The sequence below is a fragment of the Pseudopodoces humilis genome, chromosome 6 (genome assembly GCF_049639895.1).
Source record: "Pseudopodoces humilis isolate 2021_Gansu_Grassland_sample_001 chromosome 6, ASM4963989v1, whole genome shotgun sequence".
Classification (NCBI taxonomy): Eukaryota; Metazoa; Chordata; class Aves; order Passeriformes; family Paridae; genus Pseudopodoces; species Pseudopodoces humilis.
Window position 1 is genome coordinate 26,914,569 of NC_142205.1, and position 27,412 is coordinate 26,941,980.

A 27,412-nucleotide genomic window follows, 5' to 3' on the forward strand; every position below is an offset into this window, starting at 1 on the left:
ATTTATTTTGTGGCAGTTGTAGTAAACTGTAGCACTTTAGAGAAGACCTTCTGTGTTTTCTTTTACCATGGATCCTGTTCCCAGTAAGATTTATGCAGAGGATAAAAAGAAAATCACACTAGTTTTTTTGTTAAAATTTCCCTCAGTTTTTAAGCACTAAAGTGTTCATAGCCTGGAAACTTCTGAGAAATGAAAATCTCATGAGTTTTATCCAATTTACAGCCTTCCAAAAAAATGCTGGCATTTTTCTTGAAGCAGCCACTTTTGAAAAAAAAAAAAATCTACGTAAAACTCCATTTTCCTGATGAAAAAGACTTGGAAGTTATGCTTTCACATGCTTATCCAGCTCCTCAGGCACATTAGAAAATTACTCCCTTTAGAGAGAAAAGCTGAGGGTTTGGGACAGGAATAAGCAATCCCATTGCAGAGCACACTCAGTGTGCTGGGGGGTCAAGATTTTTCTCTGAGGAATGCTTTGTGGTGTCATGTTGCTGCCTTCTCTATCTCTACTCTGTATCTCCCTCATTTTATTTCAAGATTTATTTGAAGATGATGTTTTAGCCCCAAATATATATATATATATATATATATATATAATTTTTTTTATTATTATTTTATTTTTTGTGTAATGTGGGCATGCATCTCTTTCAGTTCCAGCCAGAAGACAGGAAATGTCATTTTGTTTAACAGAGAGACATTCAGACATGGTGAACACCCTAAGCTAGTGCTTGGCCAGGGAATATATCTGCAGCAGCCACTGTGCAGCACAGCAAGAGTGAACTGCAAAGCAAATCAGTGCTGGTGCAGAGGACCCATGTTTGTGATATGCAAGTTTTTGAAGGATTTATTTCAGACTAGCTGTAGTAGTACCATCACTTTTGTGGATGGAACAGCGCTCCTGATCTGCAGCATCTGGTTTAGGTTAATCCCAGAAGAACCTGGCCTGTGTTTTCTTGCTTTTTCACAAAGCATGCTAAACTGAGACATGCAGTTGAAAAGAACCAAATAGAAACACTAGTGAAGATTCATCCTCACCTGCCCTGGGTTATACCTCAATGCAGAACTACTGGGGCCTCCAGAGGATTCTGGTGGCTAGAGTAGATAATTTTTTCATTTGAGTGATCCTGGTAAAAAGCCCTTTCGTTTCCAAATTAAGCTGTGCTTCTCTTCCTAGAGCTCATTAATACACATGCTCTGGACGTATAGCTCTGTTAATGGCTGCTTTCTTATGTAAGGAAAGATCCTCAGCAAACAGTGGTTTTTCCCCATCTCGAATCTCCAGGGATACCCATGGGAAGCTGATATGAGGTAGGTGCCCAAGTACCTTTGTAGATCTCAGACATGAACCCTTTGGCTGGTGTTAGGTGGTGGCAAGCAGTGGTTAGAGAACTAGAGATGTAACCACCCTAAACCTGGGCTTTTCACACCCATGAAAAGTAAAATAAACTCCACATCTCCCACCTCCGTGGTGGCAGCTCTCAGTCAAGGAGCAGCACCTTTTTAGACTGTGATTACTTGATCCTTTGTGTCCATTTGACTGTGGTTGCATTTCATGGAGTCACCCACAGGAAACAAAGGTATCAGCTAGTGAAAACTCTCAGCTGAGACTGAGGGATGATTGCTACATCCACCAGTGAATTAAATACAAATGTAATAAGACCAATTTCATTCCACATAGGAAAGACTATACAGGATGAACTAGAATTCATCTCCTTTTCTCAATTTACAGGTCTGGTGGGTTTGAATCAATATAAACCAAACATCTCTATGAATGCATGAACATAGGCTTTCTCCCATCCTCTTCAGTGAGAGTGTGTTCATGCTAATTTCCTCTTTCTCTGGCAGTGGGGAAATGCAGCTATTCTGCCACAAATTAAATGAATCCTTCACAGATAAGATAGTCATTGCAGCTTCCTGCATAGAGCCCAAAATTTTCATCCTGTTTAATAATCAGACACTGTAAAATGGCATTTTAAATGTATTCACAGCTTTCAAACATCTGGTGCATACTGCTGCTGTGCAGCAGACAACTAACTTTTATTTATTTTGTAGCATAATGCCACAGACTATTTAAGAGAGAATATAAGAGAAAGAACATCCCAAAGAAAGGCTTATTGGTGAACTTAGCTGCCACTGCCCTTCACTCATTTGTTGAAACACTATTTGTATATTTGCATAACCTGAGCTGCTCAGCAGCAAAGCCATTGCTATCCTACTATCATTAGTTTTTGCATCATTCATGCAAATATCCATTTGCATGGGTGAGCAATATTGGTCTTACCTTTTCCTGTGTTTCAAAATTATTGGCAGAGGAGAGAAGGTTTTGCCAGAAGTGTTTAGTCTTTTTGGAACCCTTCCTATAGGTTTTGGCAATTTCAATATTTCTTTAAACTTTACAGCCTCAATCTAAACATGAAATTTCTGATGATGTAGAGTTTCTGACCATGTCATCTCCCCTTACTTGAATGACTTGTCTCCAGAAATGGTCAGCCTCATTACAAAAATATATTTTAGTTTGACAAGGTTTGTTTTCCGTAAACCAATTTTGACTTGAAACAGCTTTCTTTCTATCCTTAAAATCAAGTCCTAAACTCACAGTTCAACATTTTGGTTTGCTTCCAAATAGTTCTGATATGCCTGTAATATGCAAGTTTCCTGCTACAGGCTTTTAAAATACTGACATGCTATTGACTTTCTTCCAGTCTTCTGGACACTGCTGGAAGTCTTCCGGTATGCTGAAAATCACCATTTTTGCTCCTTGGTTAGCTGTCTTAAAAACCACAGGTGCAGGTTATCCAGACCTGCTGATTCAAAATGTTTAATCTTTGTAGCTGCTGTTCAACATCATCTAGATCCATGCTTGGAATGACAGTCTACAGAGGGAGCTGTGATATAATCAGATTTCAAGTAGCACAAATTTGCACACATACTGGCCTAAAAGGCTTTACCAGAGGCAGCCCTGTTTCAAGATAAAAGGCTTAGTGGTATTTCTGAGAGCTTAGACTGGGCTGGTACACTGACCTACAGAATATATATATATATATATACACATATATACATCTCAAAATCTAGCTAGTCTTTCATTTTTATAAATAAGTAAGGCTTTTGCTGTAAGAGCTGAAAATAAATCTTGTGAGCACAAAATGGTTGCGTGCCTGAAATGAAAGGAAGCCTTGGACAACTACTTGGAGAAGCCAGAAGTATTTTTCTGTCATAAAATGTGAACTATGATGGTGAGGGACACTAACCCTTATCTCAGCATGTATAATGAACTTGCTCTGGAAGAGGAAAACCTACTTGACTTCTGTCAAAGTATTATTAAGAACTTTTGTGACAGTACTTTCCATGAAGATAAACCATGTAAGAGTTATGTCCCCAAAGTACCCAGTCCCCCCATGCACATTCTCCAGCTGCCTACTGGCAAAGCAGTGACTTTGAGCAGACACAGCTGAACAATTTCAAATGTCTTGATTTGGAGAGGATACCTCACTGTCATAAACTGTTTTTGATGGTGGTGTGCTTTCACCTTTTCTCTCTGTTTGCCTTGGCGGGTCCTCCTAGCTCTGGCCAGGACAGTGCTGATTTTTGCAGCAGGCAGGAGGGGGCATAGGTAGGATCTGGAGGTTATTCTCTAGCACCTCATCCATTTTCTGGGGACAGGGGACAGGGTACCTGGTGGAAGGAGCAGTCACTTATTGTCAGGGGTGAGAACTCACGTGTGAACCGTTCATTTCTTGTACACGCTTTTATTAATATTGTTGCTGTAACTCTTTATTTTCTTATCTCATTGCTGTTTCCAGTAAATGTTTCTTATCTCTACCCAAGATCTTTACCTTTTGTGCCTCCAATTCCCCTTTTCATCCCACCACAGGAGGCGGGGAGAAGGGAGCAAGTGAGCAGTGCATGGTTTGGAGTGTGTCAGTGGGAACACTAAACTGGAAAGTGCCGTTCCTAAATCAGAATGCAGTTGTATTTTCCTACAAGAGATTGTAGAAAATTGCACATGGCTGTCTTTGCCTCTCCAGGGGCCAGACCTCTATTTCCAACATAAGACAGGAGTCGGCACATGTCCAGAACAAGACATGTCCAAGTTTCTAGAGGGAGGTAAACACACTAACAATCCAGCTATCACCTCACTTCCACCACACACACACACACTGTTTTATTTGCAAACAAATACAGGAGGTTAGAAAGTATATGGGTTTAAACATTACTCTAGACAGTCAACACTTTGATGACAACACAGTTTATGATAAGAAAAAAAAAAAGATGGCTCTGGGTCACAGTTCAGGCACTGCTAAATCTTTGATACTGTTGGTGCTTTTCTAGTTTAATGTGGTTTACCTCAAATGCTTAATGCTGGGCATTATGAGCTGTGTACAAACCCTCCCCAGAATGACTCCTTTTAACATTCAAGACAAGACATCTGACTTAGAAATTTCCCAGCATGCAGGTCTTTGGCACAGTGTTTGCCTTTGAAGTGAAAGAAAACTGCAGCTGACAGGGAATGCTTTGAAGAAACAGTTTCTCATGAGAAAATGTGGATTCATAAACATGGAAAATTTTCATGGAAACACATGAGGCAAGAAAATAGCTTAGAGTAAGGATACATTCTGGGGTAGAGAGAGACTCCCACAATGGTTGAAGTGTTGGCTGGGATGAGAGGGATGAGTGTCTTTCAGGTAGTATTCTCAAGTGTATCTCAGGCAGTAAATATGCTCAGTCAGACTCAGTGCAGTCAAATACTCATGTAGCGCTTGAAAATGGCAGTTAGAGTATCAGCTGGAAAGTTTTCCAGACACAGAATTTGCTTTAGGTGTTGCTGATCAGCAGTGGGTAAATTTGTGGGTCTCACAACTGAAGTCTAGTGAGGGTACTACTGGGTGTTTCCCACGGATAAGTTGTTGTCCTCATGCTCTCTAGAGAAATTTGCCATGTCAAGGAAATGTTTGTCACCTGCAGCAAAGCAGGAATGCATTCCTTGTCCATCTTTGCAAGTCGTTCAATCACACATCATATCAAAAAGGCTGCCTATTATGGAGCTGAAGACCATCAGCCAGAATCAGTGGAGCACGATTAAGGTGTTCATGGAAAGACCTACAAATTAACAGCACCAAAGATGTCGTGGAAAGCAAGGTGGCAAGAAGTGTCTTTGGATTTTGTTCTGCTCATCAAAACAAGCTTCTCCTCCAGCCAGGCAGCTGTCACACATGCTGGTTCAGCCCATCAGCTGCACACTTGTAGCCATAGAGGTGGCTGAGCCCCAGAAGCACAGCCAGGACTGCACCAGAGCAAATGAAACTATTTGAGAGTCTAGCAGACAGCTGAATGACCTCTGTAGCTGAGTTTGTCTCTGTCCTGCCAGCCCTGGGTGCAGACACAGCTAGTGTGTGACTGCCCTCAGCAAGCTGGCAAGCCCCAGGCATCTGTGTAATGAGATCCTTCTGATAAATGCCAGAGCCCTGGAAAAGTCCATCTGCAAAGCTCTCGCCAAGCCTTGTATCAATGAAAACCAAAATAGGAAGCACCCAAGGCTGCACATTTTTGGAATCTCAATTAGAACAAGCCTTAGACTTCACAAAACAGGCATAAAGCATTTTGGTAACTTTTCTCACGGTTGGCTTTTATTCACATGAAATCTCACTGCTGAACAAACTTCAAACGGGTACTAATAAATATCTGTCCACATTTGAAAATCCATTGGTCACAGCAAACTCTCATTTCCTGAGACATGTCTATTCCCTGAGATGTTCATCCCTACAACATTCCCTGCAACATCCCTAATCTAAGCAGCCTGAGTTGGCTCACAGTGTGGAGGTTTCCAGGTGGGCCGAGGGGGTGAATGCAGCTTCATGTCCAGCCCCACCAAACTTGTCCTAGATCTTAATGATGGGCTCTCAGACAAGCTTAAAACACTGAGCTACTTCTAGAGGTCAAAAAGTCAGTCCCCAGACTCAGGAAGAGCTGACCCTTTTACTCTCTGGGCCTTACAATACAAGGGCAAATGTATTGTCCTCCTGACAGCTTCCTTTCCTCTTTTTTTTTTTTTTTTTTTTCCTAAGAAGATGTTTGTTTAAGAACACAGTTTGTTTTCTCACCTCCCAAGACAAGGCAATTAGCCTTCTCTAGGTAAAGCCTCTTTAATTGGAAGCAGTTAACGTCAATCAGTGTAACGCTCTTGGAAGGCACCTGGCCTTTACCTGGCATTGGGAATGTCTGTCCTGTTACAGCCTGTGCCAGACTGGAGTGCTCACAATCCACATAACCTCTTGCCTTACTTATTTACATTACAGAAGGGACTGAATAATTCTGAAGACATTTCAAAGATGAAGAATATCCCTTTTACTTGCTCAAGCTGAGACTACTGTGCTGCATTCCCTGTCCAAAACAATGACGCCTGAAAATGCATATCTAATTTGATATATGTTGAAAATAAAGTGTATTTAATTACAAAGATATATGTGTCTGAAGGTATACTTGCTACTGGAAGAATATCTGAGCCTTACTGCCACAGGCTCCAGAAATGCAGAAAATGCTCAACAGTCCAGTGACATAATATAGATTAATAATAACTGCATTTCTAAAGTACCTTTAACCTATTTCAAAGGGGGTTCCTGCAAAGGCTCTTCTTTTGAAAATTAGGGCTCCTCTTCCATCATGAAGACTGGAGTAGAGGGGAGCATGTCTAAACACTTGACACCCTATGCATAAAACATTTATTTATACTAATAATAAATGGTATAAAAAAAAATTGTATGCAATTAAAATGGGATCAAGCAAAGGAGTCCGATGTAGTGGATTTTGAAGCAGCAAGGAAAATTAATGAAAAAAAGCTGTGTGTCTGTCAGAGAGCTGAAGACACTCCAAACAACAGAATCCTGGCAAGCCTAGAACTCCCAAGGGGTCAGGCAATATTGATCTGGCTGAATTTCATCATATAGAAAACCTAACCGTGCTGTATGTCTTGAACAGTTACAGCGCCTATAGCATTTTCTAAGATGACTTGAGTTCTCATGTCTGGGCCACAGCTCTATGAACAAAGATTTACTGTGTTTTGGAAAGTTTTTCCCATGGAGGACGAAAGGCTTTTTGGTTGTGAAAACTTTATAGATGTCTGGTTTGGTTATGCTTAAGGCTCACATTTTTCAAATTGCATAGCAATTTTTATGGCCAAGCTATTATAAATTAATTTTAAGAGCAAGACTTTTCAAGGCACTGTATCAAATGTTGTTGCTGTTTTTAATTTAAATTACCCCTACCATGTTTTTTTCAGTTGCTAATTTATCAAAAGAATTAAGAGCCAAGAAAGAAAAGCTATCAGGTTTCTCAAGCAAGATTTGATCTTTATGAGAAAATGCATGCATAAGTTTCATTCTTATTAAACACTTGCAAGCATCCAAAGATAATGAAAATTAGGCTATGTCTTCCTGATTTCAAATGTGTAACTCAGAGGCGAAAGGCGCTTTGAGGAGGTATCACAGAGAGACTGGGTCTGTGAGCTTGACATTAATCGTATTTTTCATGTCATGCTTCACGCCTGCTGTATTGCTACGTTATCTGCATTATGCAGTAAGCCTCAGTCATAAACAAATATATCTGAAAATCTGTATTGTGAAGGTTCAAGAATGTCTTGAAGACATAGTTCATACTGCAACACTTAGGTACATTGAAAACTGCTGGTAATTGCAGGGAACATTTTGAACTTTTTTGGTAATTTCACTTTCCTCCCACCTTTTCCTTGGTAATCCCTTCTCTTTGATTGAAACTCTTAATATTTTAGAGATGCCTGCAAAAAGCATTCCACAAAACCATATTATGAAGTTTTCCTACTGAACTAGGTCTGCTGGAGACATGCAACATACGCAGAGGGAAAGCTGAAATACAATCTGAATCCAAACTAAACAGATAGTGCCTGAAGAAGCTGTGAATGCCAGCAGGACCTCCCCCAGCACGTTATGATGTTTGAATCAGAAGTTCAGTGCCTTTTCCAGAGAAGTGGAGGAGAAAGGTAACTTTAAATTTCTTTAGGAATATTTCTGGAGGAATTAGATGCTGCAGAATCAAGCTGCTCCAGATGTATGATCTCTTAATTGACAGGAAAATACAGGAATTTGGAAGCTAATCAAGCTTTTCTCAGGTCCTGTGTTATGCTGGGCTTGGAGCTTGCTGCCTTGCTGACGAGACCCAGAGGGCCAGAGGTCAGCCTTGAATAGCACCACAGGTATCTACCAGAGCTGAAGCTCCAAGAAGGGCTTTTGGAAAGAGTCTCTCCTCACTTTTTCCTATCTAGGAATTATGAAAAGACTTTCAAAATGGGGCCATTTTTGGAGAAGGAGATATTAGAAAAATGAGGGAAGACCCTACATGGTTCACATGTACAAAGTATTGCCACCTTCCCAAGTATGCATCTCCATCACTGGCAGCAGCCACTGCTGAGAGACACTGTAAAACTGAAATCAATTTGAGCAACTGAGATACAAGAAAGGTGCCTGCCCACAGGCTCCACTATTACATCTGGAGAAAAAGATGCAATTATTAGCTTCCTTTATTCCAACCTTTCACCAGGGGTATCAAAGGCCAGGACAAATGATCAGCAAGTCATCTACAGGACAGCAATGCTTTCCAAGCTTGAGTGAGCTTGCAGCAGCTCTTTGCAGGGTCACCAAACCTGGCAGAAACTCAGCTGTTTATGCTAATATTTGGGGTTGCAGCAGGATCCCCATGGGGAAGCTCCCTCAGCTCTGAGGGATGAAACAAAAGCTGCTGTAGTGCATCAGCGAGAATAGCAGCTGCTACGAGAGTGATTTTAATAATCTGACATCAGTTTTAGTAAACTTAGTCTGTCTAATGTGACCAGTGGGATTTTATAGAGGTTAAAACCTTCTCACAGAAAACTGCAGCCTTGGGTTTTGCTTGCAATTAAAAAAAGTGGGACCAATGTAATATTTTTCTTATTAACAGCCTCCTAAACACATGAGCAGAAATTGCACCAGATACAGGTCTGTATAAATATGATTGTAATTTATATTATGTCAATAAATTGGTTTTGGTTCTTTTCATCCAATTTGTGTGTTACCACTTTAAAATGTGTGTTATTAATATGCAACTTAATCTTTAGCACATTATCCATAAGATTTAAGCACAATGCATGCTCTCTTAAGTTTGGTTATATCTTCTGTGACATTTATATTTACTTTCCTTTTTTTCTATGCTGATAAGCTAAAGATGCCCTCAAGCATTTTTAGTTTATATCTGTGTATTTGTTTCCATGGAATAACACATTTCATGTCGCACAGAAATGATTATCTGGAGGCTGGTTTTTTGTTTCTTTTTATCTTGCAGATATCAATGAAACCAAATCTCTCTGTTTCTCTTCTAGGTTAATAAAAAAAAAGTAATTCTCTTCCCATTGATGAACATTATTAGTGATGTTTTCAGTTTCCCAATTTAATAGTCACCTCCTGTGCTGACAACTTTCTTTCTTCACAGAACAAGGGCACAAAGCATCTCATATAGGGAGAGCCTATGACAGATTGCCCCTTCACTAATGGGGGCTCCAGATATATGACTGAAACATTTACATCAGAAATGGATTGCCTAGACCTAAATTTTTCCCACTTCAAAGCCTGAGGGTGACCAGATCAATTCACAAATACATCTTTCTTCTTTCATTTCCTTACTGTGTCATCATCATGTGAAAGTCTTAAAGGGTTAGATCAGAAATAATTAGGAAATTTTTATTTATAATGGAGTATAGAAGCCAAAGGAAAAAAAAAACGTAAAGAAAAGATGAAAGAGACCAAAAGGAAACTGGGGGAAGTCCCAGTAAGTCTGCTTAATAGATAGGAAACAGGTCAAACAAAGAAGGCAATTTGTGTGTGTCTGGGAGAGATTTCCTAGGGTTAGCAGAGATGCAGATTTCCTTGGCATATTAGAAAAAGCAGGATTTACTTTCTTCTACTTGGATGTTCACAGTCTGGATAGGGAGCAGTCTCCCACATTCAGCTCAATGTAGCATCCCACCCTGAACACCTGCAGGGATGTTCCTAATTATCAAAAGTTGAAATAACTGCTCACCACTTTGAGCTTTCAAAAGTTGTTATTGCCAGTGAGGCAGTGTGACAGGAGAAGGGGCTGGAGAGGTGGATGGAAGGGTAGGAATGAGAAAGGATAGGCTGGAAACAACAGCAAAAAAACCCAATCACAATAACATGAGGCAGTGGGTGGAAGAGAGAAATTCATAGCTCCTAATCATCAGTGACATGAAAGTCTGAGCTTGGGTCATGCCCCACCATGGAGCATGGCTCTCCATGGCAGATGTGGGAAAAGACATCTTCCTGCAGCAGGAGCTGTGGAGACCCAGTGCAATGCAAGAGGGAGCTGAATGACCTTGTGAGTATTAAAGGTAGAGATCTAAGACCGTAGTTTTAGGCTTTGAATAGCTGATGCTTTCTGCAGCTAACCAAGCACACTCATATGCCTCTCATTTAGCTTAAAGCAGGACTTTAATCAACACTGACATCAAAGTTCCAGATAGCACAGCCTTCCCCTGGGTCACAGGTAATGCTCCAGTTCTTTATTACCCTCTGGGAGAGGAATCTTACACTTAGTCTTCGTGGACACCAAGGACTAAGAATCATTCTGAAGACAATGCATCTCCAGGGGCTGCAATTCTGTCCTGAGCCATCAGTGGCTAAGAAATCTGCATTATTTCTTGAGGACTTCACTTAAATGCAGTTTAACCTTTCTGTGCCAGCTGGGTGTAAAAACTGCAGTGCTGGTTGCAGCAAGAGCCACTGGTCAAACATTATTTCTGCATCTAGAAAATTTTTTAAAAAAGTTGCTTTCAAAAACTTCATATTTTGCCATGGGTTTTATTCTCAGAGAACAAAGATATGTTTGAAGAAATGGCAAAGGTATATATAGCATATGTGTATATATATATGCAGTGTGTGGCTCTGTAAAGGCACACTGTAATGGAATATAGGCCCAGCATGTAGTTGGAGCATGGGTCTATTTACAAACCTAATATTCTAGAAGGAAAAAATACTTGTTGCGTATTTTCTGCATATTGTTTCCATGTGTAAAACTGAATGTCACTTCTGTGCTAGTTCTCTTGGTTTATGCTCCTAATCACAGCATCAGCTGGGTCCAAAGTTTTTGCTGAAATAATGATGTCAAGGAGGAGTCGATACACAGCTCTCAGAAACATGGTCATGCTTGCAAATGCTGCTGGGACAGCAAAATTGTTTTTGGTATTGCTGCTTCTGTTCAGAATACTGGAACAAGCTCTAGTGGGAAATCACTTTATTTTGGTGCAAGCAGCGATTCTTCATGAGGGTTTGCCAGGATTTCTTTAGAAATAAAAGCCCTCTTCTAGAGCAGACAAAGACTTTGCAGTTGATTTTTTTTTCTTTTTTGGCAGAGATGTCTTACAATTCCACGTTGTATTTGCATGTCTTGACTCTAATGACATTCTAGTTAAAAGTAAAAACATTTCTTGTTGCTTGGTTTGATTTAGCGCAGAAATTAGATACAGTTTGTTTAAAAAAGAACTTTTAATTGTAGCTCAAAATAGAGTGAAATGGCATAAAAACTGATGTCACGGTCCAAAAATACTATTCTATTTTGAACATCTAAACGATGTCTGGTCTTATAAACGTTCAGATTATCATAAAAGTAAAAGAGGATCAGAAGAAAACTGAAAGTGCTCTTTTATAGATTGGGCAAAATCTGTAATTTGCGTAACAAAAAGATGCCCTCTGAAGATATGCTTGCTGTTAAAACTGAGATACTGTTGTATACTTGTCTAAAAAGGAGTTAGCAAACATTTTCCTTTTTATCCAGCTGCAGTCAATCAAATAGTGCAAGCAGGCTATGCATGAATATGAATTAAAGTTGTTTATGGGAAATGTAACATGTAAGCTGAGCATTTTCAGAAACACTATACCTGAGGTCTACCAGCAACTTGTGCACAAATAGTTTGTTTCCATGGTCCTTTCAACACTGCCAATGCTGTTTAATGTAGTGACATCAGTGATGTAACATTTATGTCACAAACTGGGGGCATCAGCAAGGGGTAGTACCCCTTGCAAAGGGTGTTGTATATAGCGTATATGTGTCCACTTTGTCATGTGGACAAGGGACAAGTAGCCCTAATCCACTGCTCCCAGCCTGCCAGAGTGCTGACACAGGTGAGAGGGCTCTGGGTGTAAGTTGGAGCACGCTCAAGAGCTAGTGCCAGGAGGAAATCCCTTTTTGAAACATGAGAGTGCAGAGTTTCCTGAGTTCAGACCCTTGCTGCCACTGCAGGAAAGGTAATCCCATACTTTCTCCGACTGCTTGGGGAGCCATCTCCACCCCATCACCTTCCCTTGCCCCAGAGTGCATACTGCTTGATGATGCTCCACAACTGTGCATTCATGGATTCAGTGCAGATGAGCTCAGAGCATTCCCTGTCTGTCCTTTAGTTTGTCTGTGAAAAAGGAGATGCAATTTATCTCAAACATCTTCTGTAGAAGGAAATTAAATCTATATGAAACCACAGCCTAGCTAAAGGAACTGAGAACAGAGGCAGTGGGCAGAATTTGCCAGCGCTAGGAAACAACAAAGACCTAGAATACAACTGCTGGGGCTGCAGTCTGCAATGCTCCTCATTGACAGTGATGTAAATTTAATCAATCCTGTTCTCTACCTCCCTTTTTGTGTCACAGTAATACTTCAGCTCAGCTAGTTCCCTGCCTAAATCCACAATGTGGCCCCACAGAGCTCTGCCCAGCACAATGGAGGGGACACAGCCAAGTAAGTCGCAGACAAGCAGCTTACTGACACCCAGCTACACCCTGTCTCACTGGGTTACCAGCACTCCTAGAGAATTGTGACAGTGTGCACCTGAGGAGGAATTTACCTACAGATAGTGTTGCTAGGCTTGCTGCCTCAATCAGGACATTCTATTCAATCCACATCACTGTTAATGGAAGGACAACTGTTCAGGAAAGGTACTTTGGGAAGGACAGTGGGATGTTTCAGTGGGAGAGGGCATCTGCAACCGGCAGTCTTTGTGCTGTGTTGGTTTTGGTGCATAGAAAGCAGAGCAGCTTCAGAGAGGAGTATGTATCACCCAGCTGAAGAAGCCCTCTGGAAACGCCATAGGGTATACTGGAAATGAATGTAGCACACTGGAGATGCTCAAAAACTGTTCTGGGAGGCTAATGCCTAACTCTACATTGTCCTCACCAGCTACAGAACACAAAGAAGGTCAGCACATTTCATAGCTGGACACAGCGTGGCATGCCAGAAACTTCACCAAATTTCTCCAGTGAGGCAGGGCAAATGGGGTCGGAAATCGCACTGCCATATGGCTGCTGCAGGTTCCTTTTTTTCCCCCTGAGCTAGGAGACTTGCAGACCTGTTTAAGACTTTGCTGGTCACAGCTGAAAAGAGCAAAGGGGTATGAAATGTAGCTGGTAGTGATAAAGATCTGGTCAGATCTGTGCTTGCAATGAGTCTCCACGTCCAAATATTTTGTTAGTTTTGCTTTGGATTTATTTACAGGTAAAACTCATTGATTATGTTTTCCCACCTATTGTTTTTTAGACATTTAAAGGAAATGCCTGTTAACCTTTGAGACTAAACAGCAACTTCCACATAATTTCAGCTACCTAAAAATGAGATACCTGCTGTCCACTACCTAAACCAGCTGTCCCCATTCCCTTTGAGGAGGAGAAAGACATCTTCAGAGGACAGTTCATCTCACCTGCAACAGGTTGGGTGACTGCCACCCCAGAGGTGCCTGCATTTCTGCACTAGATATAGACAGCAGCTAGTTGTCTAGCTTAGACACAGGTGAATCTTAGCCTCAGCTGCCTTGTTTCAATAGAGATCCTGCCTTCATTAAGGAAATAAGAGAGGCAAAACTCAATGAGCTTTTAATCAATGACATTTTATCCACTGTAGCTGATCACAGAGCAATATGACATGAATACAAAAAGAATGTGATGCTGAATTGATTTTTGCCTTTTTTTCTTTTATATATTTTCAATATTCTTTATGCATGTATTTGTCGCTCTGTGGCCTATCATAGTATTCATAGCTAGCATTTTACCAAATCTATTAGACAGAAAGACAATATAAATTTCCCAGTGGCTCCAAGCTGTGGGTCCAGTGTTAGATTCTCAGGGTAGCCAAGGTTGAAGCTAACTCTCTGAGACACATTTTCATAAACAAAGATTAGTTCCTGTCTAAAAGAAAGGGGAATCCAAAGAGGGATGAACTGGGGGGAACTACCTTAACACTTATGTCTCTAATTGGGGATTTTTGTCAGTTATACTAATGTGCTAAACATATAAAAATTGTATTTGCTTTATACTACAGGTGCATCTTTGGCATTTTCCATCCAGTGAATTGTGTACCTAAGGATCCTTATAAAGGTAACCCCTTTTTATCACCTAACTGTCTGGCTCAGGATTTTAGTAGACCAGCAAAAAGACATCAGATGGACAGTTGATTTGCTGTTCCAGGACCCTGTTATTGCTTTGAACATAGGCTGCAGTTTTCTCTTGTTTCAGAGACTGATAGTATAACTTTGGTTAGTTAGCCAAACTAACCCCAGGGCTGTGATGTGTTGCTATCTGGATATACCCAGTGTTTGTTTGCAGGATTTCTGAAGTGATTGGAAGGGAACTTGACATATTAATGTTCTTCCAGGCTTTAAAGGGTCAAGATGACACATCCTAGATCATATGATTATGTTAGAGAAACTAAGAAATCATCTGCTAAAGAAGATGAAAGAAAACTTCTAAATATCGTTTACATATTGTGCATGTTTCTGCTTATCAGCTGAACAGAGGCTGTGCAGTGATGATTATTAACATGGCATCAAAGTTCTACAGATAAAAATGCCCCAAGACTTAACCACAGGTTGAGACTCTGACTCAGATTCAGCTAACAGCACCTCTTAAATTTGCCTTTGAAAGGAGCTACCCTACCGTGTTATTTTGATTTCTTGTCACTGTCATAAATCCAGTGCATGCTGTCATAGACTGTTGAGTGGGCATTGGCCACAGCCACATCCTAATTGCTATACTAATTTCATCTCCAAAGCTCCAAACCAAATGATCCGCTTCTGACACAGGAACTTGAGCAAAATCTGGAGGCAATTGCTGCCTGCTCTCTGAGGTGTAGCAAGAAAAGCAAGCTGCTCCTGGGCTGACATCTGTGTTAACAATGGGCCATATGCAGGCTGTACAGAGAGAGCTGGTAACACACCCGAGATCATGCATTTCACAGATTGTACCTATTACTGACACCTTGTATAACATTTAATACAAGGATAAATAGAGGCAGCAGCCACTCGGACTGGGCACAAAACAACCAACCAGCCAACCTGAGGCAAGGGAAACAGCTCTGAGATAACCAAAACAACCACTCCCAGGAGCTGACTGCTGCCTTCCATTGTTTCAAGACCCTGGCTATATAGGTGTGCACCTACAATGGGGAAATCACCTGTAAGTACCTTCACACCTGGCTTCAGGTAGAGGCATTATGGCATTTACTTTGGTATTTTGGCTCCTGTAGAAAAAAGTGTTTGCTTGTATGAGATGCTACCTTTAGCAGCAAGCCAGTGTAATTTCTTTCTCATTGCTTCTTCTCACTGGTTCTCCCCCCTCAGCTTGGCAGTAGACCTGTTCACACAGCCACACAGTAAACCAGATCACAAACTAGATTAGGGTGAAAAGTAGCCTTTTCTGTGGTTCCTCAAAATATCTCTGCCAGCAAAACAAAGAGCTAGCAAGTTAAAGTGCCTCAAAAGGGGACAGAAATAGGGCAAGAAGGGTCAGGAACTTCCTAAGCCCATTTCAAAACCAGTTTCTCACAAACCAATGTAACAAACACAGGCCTGGATGACACAGGAGTAGTTTGGGATGGACACAGACATAGAAACCATGTTATCAGCTGTGAAAACTCAGTCCCAGCAGATGCACCTTCCCTCACAAGAAAGGCCTAGAGGGGTAATGGGCTCAAAGGATGCAAAGTTGACATTTACATTTGCATTATTTCCAACAAGGAGCAGATGGCAAAGGGATGCTCTATAATTTCCATCTGAACCCTAAAGAATCCATAATCTCCATTTTAGTTGGGCACTTTCAGGTCCTAAATCAGTGCTGTGTGCTGCCAGGTGACAACAGCTCCCTCCTCAAAGGCAGCTGCCTTTCAGCAGGGGATGGCTGTACAGGCAGTTAATTAGGAACCCTGACTTTCAGATATAAATGACTGTAAGATTTATAACAGGCAAAAGCAAAATCACAGTTTTTCCACTGCAGCCACAAAAAGCTGGTGAGTTCTGAAAATGCAACTTAGTACAGATGCTGGAGGTCACTTCTTAATAGGTGAGCATGGGAACCTGTACACAATTTGTACATGGTACACATGGTGTCCACAACAGGGGTCAGGGGTTTTCCAGCAATGCTCTTGAATTCAGAATCAGAAACAACACACAATGACCATTAACATACCATGACAAAAACAGATATGGTCCTTAGAATTTTTTTTTGCACTAATGCAGTTGCTTATATTGCATATCAGACAGATTTGTAGGGAAAAATGTTTAGAAACATCTAGGTAAATTTCACACCTAAGTAATCACCTTTTTAATATCAGCTCCCTAAAAGAACCAAGATAAAATAGGAAAAGGATCACAGAAAACATATCCTGAAACTCATTTGTCTGAATTTGAGCATACTGAACTGATAAATAAATAAATAAGTAAATAACTAAGTAAATAATAATAATAAATAAATAAGTAAATAAATAAATAAGTCAATAATACAATAAAGTAAATAAAATTAAACTCAGAAGAGGAGGAGAAAAAATGGTGAGTAGCCATCCTATTTAACAGAATATCCAAACTCACAAGTCTTCTAAATCAAGATGATTTCATTAGTACAAACAAGCTTTACAATACCTGTCTCACAGGGACAAATACCATTTTTACTGCTCAGCATCTTCACTAACTGTTTTTTTCCTTCTGGTTATCTAGACAAACTAAGTCATCAAAATGGAAATTTATCAAGGTGCAATCTCTTGGTGCAGGCCTTTCCAGGTGTTGAGCAGCAAGCATTCATTGTGGAGGAAAGGGTCTACCAAAGCTCACTTATGCTACATAACGGGCTGCTGACTGTAATTGCCATCTCATTGCACCATCCCATTTTGAAAACTCTTATCAAAAGGACTGAAAAACCTTCTACAGGTGAAAAAAGAGAGGACTGGATGATAAATGGGATGGGCATGACCTTCTTAATGAGGAGGCATTTTTGACAACCCTTAACTCTTGTGTATGTCTACCAACACTGTGGATTATGGGGTTTATAATATATACTGCATTCCCAAATACACAGAGCTGAAAAAAAGTAAAAATACCTCAAAGCCTCTGACAGTACAAGATAGCTGTAGGAAAATGAAATAAGACTGATAGGAAAATAATCTCTCAGAGACTTTTGCTTACCAAGAACTGTGAAGCCAGATAGTAATGAAAGCCTAAAGACATACATACCTGCTATGTGGTCCCCTAAGACACCACAGCACTGCCTTGATAAGGAGCACCTACTCCAGAGAGAGGGGCAACAGCATTTAAAGCATTTAAATTTAATAGGCATTACTCAAAAAGGTTGCAGGAGCAGAAGTGAGAGGCAAAGTTGGCTCTGTGCATGCTTCATCCATCTGTAGCAAGCTGCAAGTCCAGCTTTCCCAGTGATGGGAGTTACCCTCTCAAAGATGGAGATGCTAACTAATAAGTGTCTTGCTCTCTAATTAGTTCAGCTGCCCATGGTCATCCTGGGAATTGAACAAAACTGAGCAGAAGCTGAGACAAGCTTTGTGGAGAGGCAGCCAAGAAGACCAGGCTTCTGGGTCCTTCTATGAAAAATAGTAAATGGGTCACATGTGCAGTCTGTTGACTATTCTAAGAACTGTCTTCTCTCAAATAAATACCTGCTTTTAAGGTAAAAATTTCTGCTTTTAAAGCCAAACGCTGATATCCTTGTTCCAGACAAGGTGGTAGCGTTGTGACAGATCTGCCTTGCTTTGTACAAGGAGACAGGCAGAGTGGGCACAGCAGATGGGACCAGGATAGAGCAGGAGGCTCATATGATGCTCTTCTGACAAAGGCTGAAGGCTCCACAACAGACATGTGAGAGCAGCATTAACAGGGGGAGGCTACTTGCCCATAAAGTACAAACCAAGTTAATAACAAATTTTAAAGCTGAATATGGGGGAACTGAAATATTTCTTCAAACTACACAAAGCTATAAACAAAATGGTACCAAAAGAGCTTTGAAGATATCTTGCAAAGCTAAAAAAGAGCCAAGTAATTTATGATACACCTAAAGAATGCTAAATTAAAATAGGTTAAAGAAAGATACTTTGAGAGGCAAGGTGACAAACAAGACACGATAAAAAAATCCAAGCTTTTTAGTTCATCTACTCAGGGAACACAGGCAAGAGAAACACCCTCTTCTCCACAACATACTTTTGACATATAATATCTCAATCAAGGCAGTTCCCTTGATTTTGTTTTAGTTTTCTTCTTATTTGATCCTCAGATTTATAAGCAAAATAGTGCAATTTAGCAAATATGTCAAAGGAGTCAACTGGATCTCATGTGGCTTTAATCACCTCAGAGAAAAATTCCTGACAAGCCCCTCTCTAGCCATTTACTTAGATTGCAGATATGGCAAAGTACTGTAAGAAAAAACAGAAGAACTCTTTATAAACTGCAAAGCAAAGTTAGTTCTTGTCACGAGATTCAGAGCCTGGATATGTTTTCAGCAACCAAGGCATTAATATCCTGTGGGAAGCAGGCAGAGAGGGCAAGGACGAGGCTCTCTGGGTCTGCAGACCAAAGCTGCTGTATATGTGATGGCCAGGGAAGAATGGGTTAGGGCAGCAAGCTGGGAAAGGAAAATGCATTTGAGGAAGCCACATCAGCTGTTTCTCCACAATTATTTTGATATGCTCAACTCATGAAAAGAAAACCCAGCAACAACCCAGCAACAAAATTAAGTAAGACAAAACAACACTTGAAAAGACCTAGGTTGCTGCACGGAGTCAATTCTCAGCAGTGGCCTGTGCAAATAAAGCTGCAAGCGATAAAGGCAAGAACTACACTTGGCAGTTCATAAAGACAAATCCCTTTTCTTAGTAAGATTGCAGGCTATAAACTAACAAAAAAATGCTATCAAGAAGATTAGAGCCTTTATTTTCCACTTAGGCTTAGACTGATAAAACAGTTTTTACAATAGTGTGCTATGCATGTGATAATACAAGATGTCTTCGAAAACAGCATATATTTCAAGCTCCCATGATGACTATGTCTAAGTTCTTGACATTCAATGCTGGAAAAATCTTTAATTAACTAGGATGGCAATGCTGGTCTAAGATCACAGGCACAATGGGATTTAGTGAGTATTCTACACAATTGGATTAAAAGGGAATAAAGCACACCTCTCACTTTAGTAATACTGAATGTGTTCAGTTTGAAGATTCATATTCCAGGGAGAATGAGATAAAGGTGTGTCCACTTCATCTGAATTTATTTTTGTGTCATCCCCCTAAAAATAGCAGACATTTCGTCAGTTAAACTGCATGAAGACATTATAATCCTGCTGTCTACAGATGAAGTCTTAAGACATATGCCTATCAAATGCTACCAGTTTTCTCCACTTACCCATCCTAACACATCAGCGTGAAGAGAGAAGACCAGAGATTAATTAAAAAAATGCAATGGGAGGTCCCAAAATCTTAAGGTTTCTAGAAAACAGGTCCAGCTGGATTATACTTTCCTGTACCAAGAGTTTTGACCAGCAAACTTCCCACCTTATTTATTTATTTATATTAATAAATCAAGAAGCTGAGAAAATTCACAGCTACAGTTTTGTTGATTAGGATCAAGATACAGCAGAGTGCTGAGTAAATATTTTTGCACAGTGGTCATATGATATTCCTAACAGCCACTCTTCAGAAATGCTGCTTTAGATGAATGCACAAGGCGGAAATTTAACCACTTTTTACTTTTAAAAAGCTTAACAAACTTTTGTGCCCCTGATTAGATAGGTTTTACAATAACATTGGTAAATCAATATGTGTTTCAAACTCTCATAATTTCTCAAAGCCTTCAGGAATCACAGAGGAGTTAATTCTGGAGTTGTCTGGCTTGCTGGGGCTGCCAGTTTGTAGGAAAGAGCCATGCTCCAGCCTGAAGTCTGTCAATGTGCAATTTAGAAAAAGAAAAGTACAGTCTTATAGAAAAAGTTGTTATCATGGGTTATCAGGAAGGATTCTAGCCAGCATTCATTGGCTGTATCAGAAGAGTATTTTCTTCTTTTCTCAATAGATACATTTTGTCACAGATAAAATAGATTCTAAGACTATTTATGCTGTAAAAAAGGTTTTCATAGCTCTGACAAATAAATTGTTTGAAACCATCAAACTTGCTAACTTCCAAATGCATTTCCATTTAGATACAGAAATGATAAGTCCTTCATTAGAGCACCAATTTTTTAGTGACATTAGGTTAATCTTACCAGTATTATTGATCTATTCAATGTTTACTTCAGCAAGCAGTCCCATGGATGTCTAAAAGCAATCTTTTGAATTGACTGTGCAAAAGGAGCTCATCCACAAATGTTAAGCTTTCAGGCTTTCAAGCTGAAGTGAACTTTTCAAATATAATTTCATGTATTTCTCCAAGCTTATCATTCTTATCTCCAAATCTGTATCGTGTCCAAAGTCTGTAGATCTCTCTTGTCTCTTTCTTCATTCCACACTCCTCCAAATGTGGACCTTCTGCAAGTTGTCTTCAGGAGATGATGAGGAGACATGGAATTACCTGTCCTAACGTACTGCCACAGTACCACAGTGGCAACTGAAGAGAGGAACACGTCAGGCTGGCTGCAAAGCCAAAGAAGAATTTTCTGGTTTATGCTCACATATTTTGGACAAAGGTGGGAAAAAGACCTCAGAGAAACCTCCACTGCTTAAGAAGCTTTCTTTTGCTTCTATAATGCAAACAAGATACAGACAAGAGAATTTACAGCATTCAGTGCAATACACTGGAAAGGGCAACTGCATTTATCATTATAATTATTAAAAATAAATGAAGGGGCAAGGTTAAAAGCAATTCACCTTTGTTTCCCACTTACTGTTGCTATTTATAGTCAGTCAAAACACGTGGAGAATACTGTTGCCACTTTGATTTTGAAGTCTAACATTGAGCTAATGCTCGTGAAAATGAGGCATATGATCAGAGCCACGCGGAGTTCGGCTTCATGTGATCCGGGATGTGCAGGACCTAAAGGCAGGCCACTAACTGAAAGAGCACTAATCAAGGAGAACAGGGAAAAACCTGCCACAATAACAACATCACATGTTCCCTGATAATGCTTTAGTAAAAACCTCTTATAGTATACTGTGCCCTGCCTTTGCATCTAAGAAATTAAACATTCCAAGTGTTTACATAAAAAAATTCCAGCTCTTTTTTTCTCCTACAGAAATAAAATCTAGAGAAATAAAATCTAGAGACATCTGGAAAATGGGGAGGGGGACACTAATAAATTAAGTATTTCAGTTATTTTTTCCTCCCTAGGATTAATTTGATGAGGCTAACACCTAGTAAAAAATATGATTTTAAAACGTTATTTTATTTTGAAATTGTTGGTGTGCTAACAAAAAAGTATTCCATTTTGCAGCAGAGGAAGGATTCACCTATCAAAAGAGACTGGCTGTCAGAGATGAAAGAGAGTAAAGAAATGGAGAGAGCCATTTTAAACATATAAGACAAGACTTTCATCTCATGCTGGACCATGTGGGACAGCACTATTAACCTTGCGAAAAAATCTGACAGGAGTGAAAAAGAAAGGAAGATGAAGAAAAAAAAGAAGGAATATGTTATTTTCAATAATTTTTCTGATCTGTACTGACACATTTCAAGAAGTCTACATTTATCCTTTTCCAGGGGTGAAACTTTTGCTATATGTCCTCTACATCTTTCTGTACAGTTGTTATGGGTTTTATGACAGTTTGTGTGTTCTTCACCCTGTTCAGGCGCTGCCTGTGGACACCTTGGGCAGAGCATGGCTGGTGAATGCATGAATGACCCCCTTGCCTGGGTCACCTGTATACCTTTCTTTCACCTCAGCAGCGTGTGCCACTGACTGCCAAGACAGTGTTAAACATTACATAACATACACAATGTTAGACATTTGTGTAATTTGTGTAATTTCTGCCTGCAGAGCCGCTCCACTCCAGTTCTGCAGCTACAGAAGTGAGTACTCCCAGATCCTCGTCAGTGGTCTCATCGGTGCTCAAAAAACTCCCTCTGTGGGATTCCACAACCCCTTTTCGCAATGCATTTATAGTCTAAATCCTCCTTGCTCTTTGCAATTGCCTTTCTTACATTTAAGCGATTTTTTTTTCCTGAGAACTAAATGGATAACTTTTTATCTTGCCCTTGAGGGACATGAAAAACAATCGCTCACAATCCTTTTTTTAAGGACCCTTTCCATGTTTAAGCTCCCTGTCAGTTTTCTCTTTTCCATTCCAAACCAGCCACTTCTTTCAAGTCTTCGCTTTGTGCCACAGCACACACTTTTAACTCTCACTCGAGGTGCTCCGGCCCTTAATAGGTGGTGGCCCATAGTGGGCTCAGTCGATCTCAGCCGTGCAAGCCAGGGCGGAGGCGGTACCTTTGGTGCCTCCAGAATCTGCCGTAACACCTCCAGGAGCGATCAGTGAGGATTTCAAAGCTAGGCAAACGGCTTTGTCCCTGCCCTTTAAGGGATGCTCTCTCCGTTTCCAGCTCCCATGCCCAGCCCGGCCGCTCCCCCCCACCTTTCTCCGGTCCACGTTCCACTTGTGCATACGCAGCCCCGATCCCTGGGGGGCTCGGCATGGCAGAATGCTGCCCGTGAGGAAGGCGAGCTCTCCCGCACGACACCACGGCGCGCACATTCAGTCACTGGGCTCTGTCCTTTTTTAATTAGATCATTCTGTTAAAGGGCTTTACTGCGAGCCCTGACGAGGCGCCCCGGAGCGCTGCCCTCCCCCGGGGGCGGGGGAGCCGCTCACCTGCGCCCATCCCCGCGGCGGCGGGGCGGGGGCTCGGGGCGGGGCCGCCTCTACTCCGCTCCCTCCCGCGGGGGCTCGGGCATCTCCGCGCCGGGCGCTGCGAGCGGCAGCCGCGCCGGGATGGAGGGCGCGATCCTCGCCCGGGAGCCGGCGCACACCGTGCTGCTGCTGCTGCTGCTGCTGCTGAGCCTCTTCCCCGCAGGTGGGAGCCGCGGGCGCGGGCGGGCGCGGAGCCCCGCGGGGCCGGGGTCGGCGCGGGCGGCGGCGGGGAAAACTTCGGAGCTGGCGGCCCCTTGCACGGGGCAGCGCCGCGCCCGGGCTCGGGCGGCAGCATCGCGCCCGGCATCGCCCCGCGCTGCCCTTGCGGGACGCCCCGCCGGGGGAAATAAAGTCCTTTGTTTCCCGCGCGCGGCTATCCGGGGCTGGGAGAAGGGCCGGCAGGGAACCCCTCCACCCCCCTCCACCTCCCCGGCCGGGCTGTTTTGACAATAAACTATCCGGGGATCAGTACAAAATGTCCCCGCCGTTAAGTGCTCGTTGAACAATGGGCAGGAACGAGCGGCCGGCGTCAGGTGTCCAGCGCTGCGCGGCGGGGTGCAGCCGCCCCGGGCGGGCAGGTGGGGCACCCAGCCCGGCTGCGGGGCTCGCCGCGGGACAGGGCATCAGGGCTGGTCTGTTCCGCCACTGACGGACCTTCGCGGTGAAGAAGAGGGGCGATAGGTGCCTTTCAGGCCTTCGGGGGGGGGGGGGGGCGGTCAGCTGGTGTGAAAACTTTGATGTGTCGTAGGTTCCCTTCCACTGGTTTTTGAGAAGGGGGTTTACTTGCTTGACCTCACAGCCCTGGAGCATAGGTCTAATGGTTTTAAATACTGCATCTGGCTGCAGAGCTGGGCAACTTCGCAAATGGCTTTCAGAGCCGCCGTGCACCTCCTTGCATGGTTTGTAGGTTTAGGAGGCGTTTGGCGATGTCCAGGGGAAGGTGCTGGAAGGAGGTCGCTGATAGACTTAGGGACGAATTTGGCCCTGGGCACTGAAGTCTGAAAGGAGATAACGTGAAAGGTTCTTTCGCTGCTTTATCTAAGAACAAGCTGAGGATCCAGGGAAGCGATGCACAGCGATAGGTGTTTAACGTCTGCTGCCACCACCAGAGAGGAGCCTTGCAGAGCACCCTGCGTGACACAGACTGGAGGGGGTTCTACCAGCCTCTGTCCATGGGGGCAAATACCACTGAAACATCAGAAACCAACAATAGTGACAATTTACACTTCCTCGTTGTAAAACACTTTAGTTTAGGATGCGTTAATGGTTTGTTTAGGCAACTTTTTGTGTTTGCTGCCTTTTGTTTATTGGTAATTTGAGTGTGGTATCTGGTAATTTGGGCTTCTCTATTTAGAAGTACCCACATAAGGCTGCAAAATGCCGTGGCCACAGGAGTGGGAAAGTCACCTACCAATGAGTTATTCCTAGAAAGAAATTTTAAAAGTGTTGAAATTATTAATACCTGCCAACTTTCTTTACTTCATGTATTTATTGTCTGCAATTTAAGGTTATCCTTTATCATACAGTTAGACTGTCCTTAAGGAAAGCTTGGGAAACAGGTCACACTGGCAGCATGTCCTGGAAGACAAAGGTGCAGTTCCAGAGTTTTGGAGAAGCAAGGAGAAAACCTTTCTCATAATCCTTATTCTCGATCTGGGTTTATACACTTACTTGTGGGAGACTTCAGGGACACATCAGACAAAAACTTGCGTGAACAAAACCACACCATGTTGTAAGAAATAACTTGCTGCTGCAAAAGACAGCTGTCCTTGGGTATGTATGTGCATCATCTGTGTATCACACAGATGTAGGAGTATTCTGGGCTAGTTTTGTGGTGCTGGGGGAGGTATCAGCGTGATGGTTCGAGTCCTGGCAGCAGCATAGGAACATCAGAAGTGACAGGACAGAGCTGACGTGCTGTTCTGGATTGCTCCAGAGCTAGTTTGACCCTGAGTTACTTTTGGTTTTGCCTTAGTGTAGACACTTGGCTGGGATGATCTCCCACAGTCTACGTTGAGACCTATCCTGTTTATCACTATACAGATTTATAATAAGTATCTTTTTTTGGCTGTTGATCAAGAGCTTCTTCCTTTGGTTGCAAACCAGGAAGGAGGATATAGAAAACAGCTTAATGTTGCTTCTCAAAGGGTAAACCATTCATCTTTTCTGTACATAGTCCCTTCCTACTTTTTGTTTTTCTTGCAAACTAATGTGCTTCCATCCTTCTTTCCATTTGGGACTTGCCTTGTCCTCATTTTGATGCAATATTCTGATCTTTTCTCTCTGCTTCTCCTGTCCTCCCTCAAGGCTCACTTTGTCCCCCACCATCCAGTACTCTGGCAGAGTCTCTTGCATTTCCATCCTGTGGTCATGGAAGACTGGACATGGTTCCTTTCAGCCTCCATCCATCAATTTTATTTTTTTTTTTCCAATCAGCTACAGAGTAATAGGAGACTCTCCCTGTGCCCACAGGGAAGAATGTCTGTTTTCATGATGCTCCCTGCTACCTGTCAGCCATGAGGGAGGAAGCTTGAAGGAGGAAGATTGAATTTGATGAGGATTCTGATTGCTGTCATTCAATCACTGCCTTGACCCCCCTCAAGCCATCTGAGTATCCTGTCCTCCCTACTCCTGTTTCCATCTCTGCTCTCTCCTTCTCCTTTTCTTCCCTCCCCTGTGGCAGTACAGAGTCTCCTGTGCAGAAATGTGGCCTAAGGCCATTGCCAGGAGCAGAATGGAAATGTCAAAGTTTGCTTAATATTCAACTCTTTTTCCTTACTCTCCCTGCAAGTGCGTAAGTGATTTTTGTTCGGGCTTTATAATAAAGAATGTGACAAATTTGGCAAGAAGTGAGGCTCCCATTTACATCCTGTTGAAATACCATTCACAGAGACTGAAGGCATTTCCATGTGCTTATTTTGCCAGAGAGAGCCTCTTGTCAACAGATGACTGCAGCTGTAGTGCTGTTGGGTTGAATTGGCTCTCTGTGGGTTTTCCATCTCCCTTCAGCTCTCCCAGTGATTGTCCAAACAGTAACTCTGCTCTGCAGGTGCCTGAATTAAGCGAAGGATCCTGAGTCACCTCCAGAAGGGACGTGCTGCACCAGGATACAGGTGGAATTGGAAGGGATATGTCTTTAGCACTTGTAAACATGAGCTAGGACAGATCTTGGGAGAAACATCTGAGTCATATTCCATTCAGTAGGAGGTTCTCCTAGTGAAGTTTGTCCTTTTCACTCTCTGGTCTGTTCTGAGAGACTTCTGGTATCTTTATAGTATTTGGATTTCTGTCTGAACTACAATTTGTTGTTACTGCAAGCTATTAGATTTTTAAGGCATATCTGGAGCTGCCAAACTGAATACCAAATACTAGGCATTTGTAGTTTGAAGGACAGCTGCTTTCTAGTCTGAACAGTAAACAACCTGATGGAATCTGAAGGTAAGGAACAACAAATTCTGGATAAAACAAGAACCACACAGCATCAAAGAGTTTAAACAACATATATGTTTATCTACAATACACAATGACTGATATAATCACGTATCAGTCTTGTAGAAGAGAGGCAGTAATTGCTCAAGGTTAAGCCACTTTTCAGCTTTTATTTTTTTTCTCTGTCCACGAAGATGAATGCCATTGCAGAGATCAAGTGTTAACACATTGTCTTGCTCTATGGATGTGACACATGATTTTACAGATGTTGTTTTCTTTTTCATCTAGTACAAACATCTTCCAGGATTTTGACTCATTTCCTTAAGTCTCTTTCAGCTGTTCAGAGAATGGCTAGAGGAAATGAGGTCTGATATCCTAATGCGTTGCATTTATTGTAAGTACCCTCTCACTTTAAGTACAAAGCTTTACCTTTTTAAATTTTCCGAATGTCTTTCTGACTGTTCCCGTGCGCAAGAAACAACTTGCAGATGTTTCTGTCCCGTAGAAACTCAGCTTCCCTAGTTGGGGCTTCTCAGCTGTAGCGGAGCTTAAGGTGTTCATTGTAACTTTAGGGAGAAAGGAAGAGCTGATACTGTGGAGTCTAAGGAAAGTGTGTTATATCTTTTGGTCATTTATTTTAAAAAATCTGAAGGGAATGCACACAGAAATTAGGAGACCTTGACATAAAAGCAATTTTAAAATTACTGTTATTCTTCTATATTACTGTATTCTTTAGTATCATGCTTGGTTTTTCAATGACTTTTAGGAAACTAGAAGATTTTTTTTTTCCAATTTTTTCCAATAGGACCCTGTTTGACAATGA

The 27,412-nt window shown here is 41.8% G+C and overlaps 1 protein-coding gene across 1 annotated transcript in view; it reads left to right on the forward strand.

The window, feature by feature from the left end:
* The first annotated feature begins 23,203 nt into the window (after positions 1-23,203).
* The window catches only part of KIT (KIT proto-oncogene, receptor tyrosine kinase), a 54,995-nt gene continuing 50,786 nt past the window's right edge, over positions 23,204-27,412 (forward strand). The window contains exon 1 of the mRNA XM_014263242.2: positions 23,204-23,323. Coding sequence (XP_014118717.2) covers positions 23,242-23,323 — 82 coding nt within the window. The 5' untranslated portion in view covers positions 23,204-23,241. The remainder of the gene's footprint in view (positions 23,324-27,412) is intronic.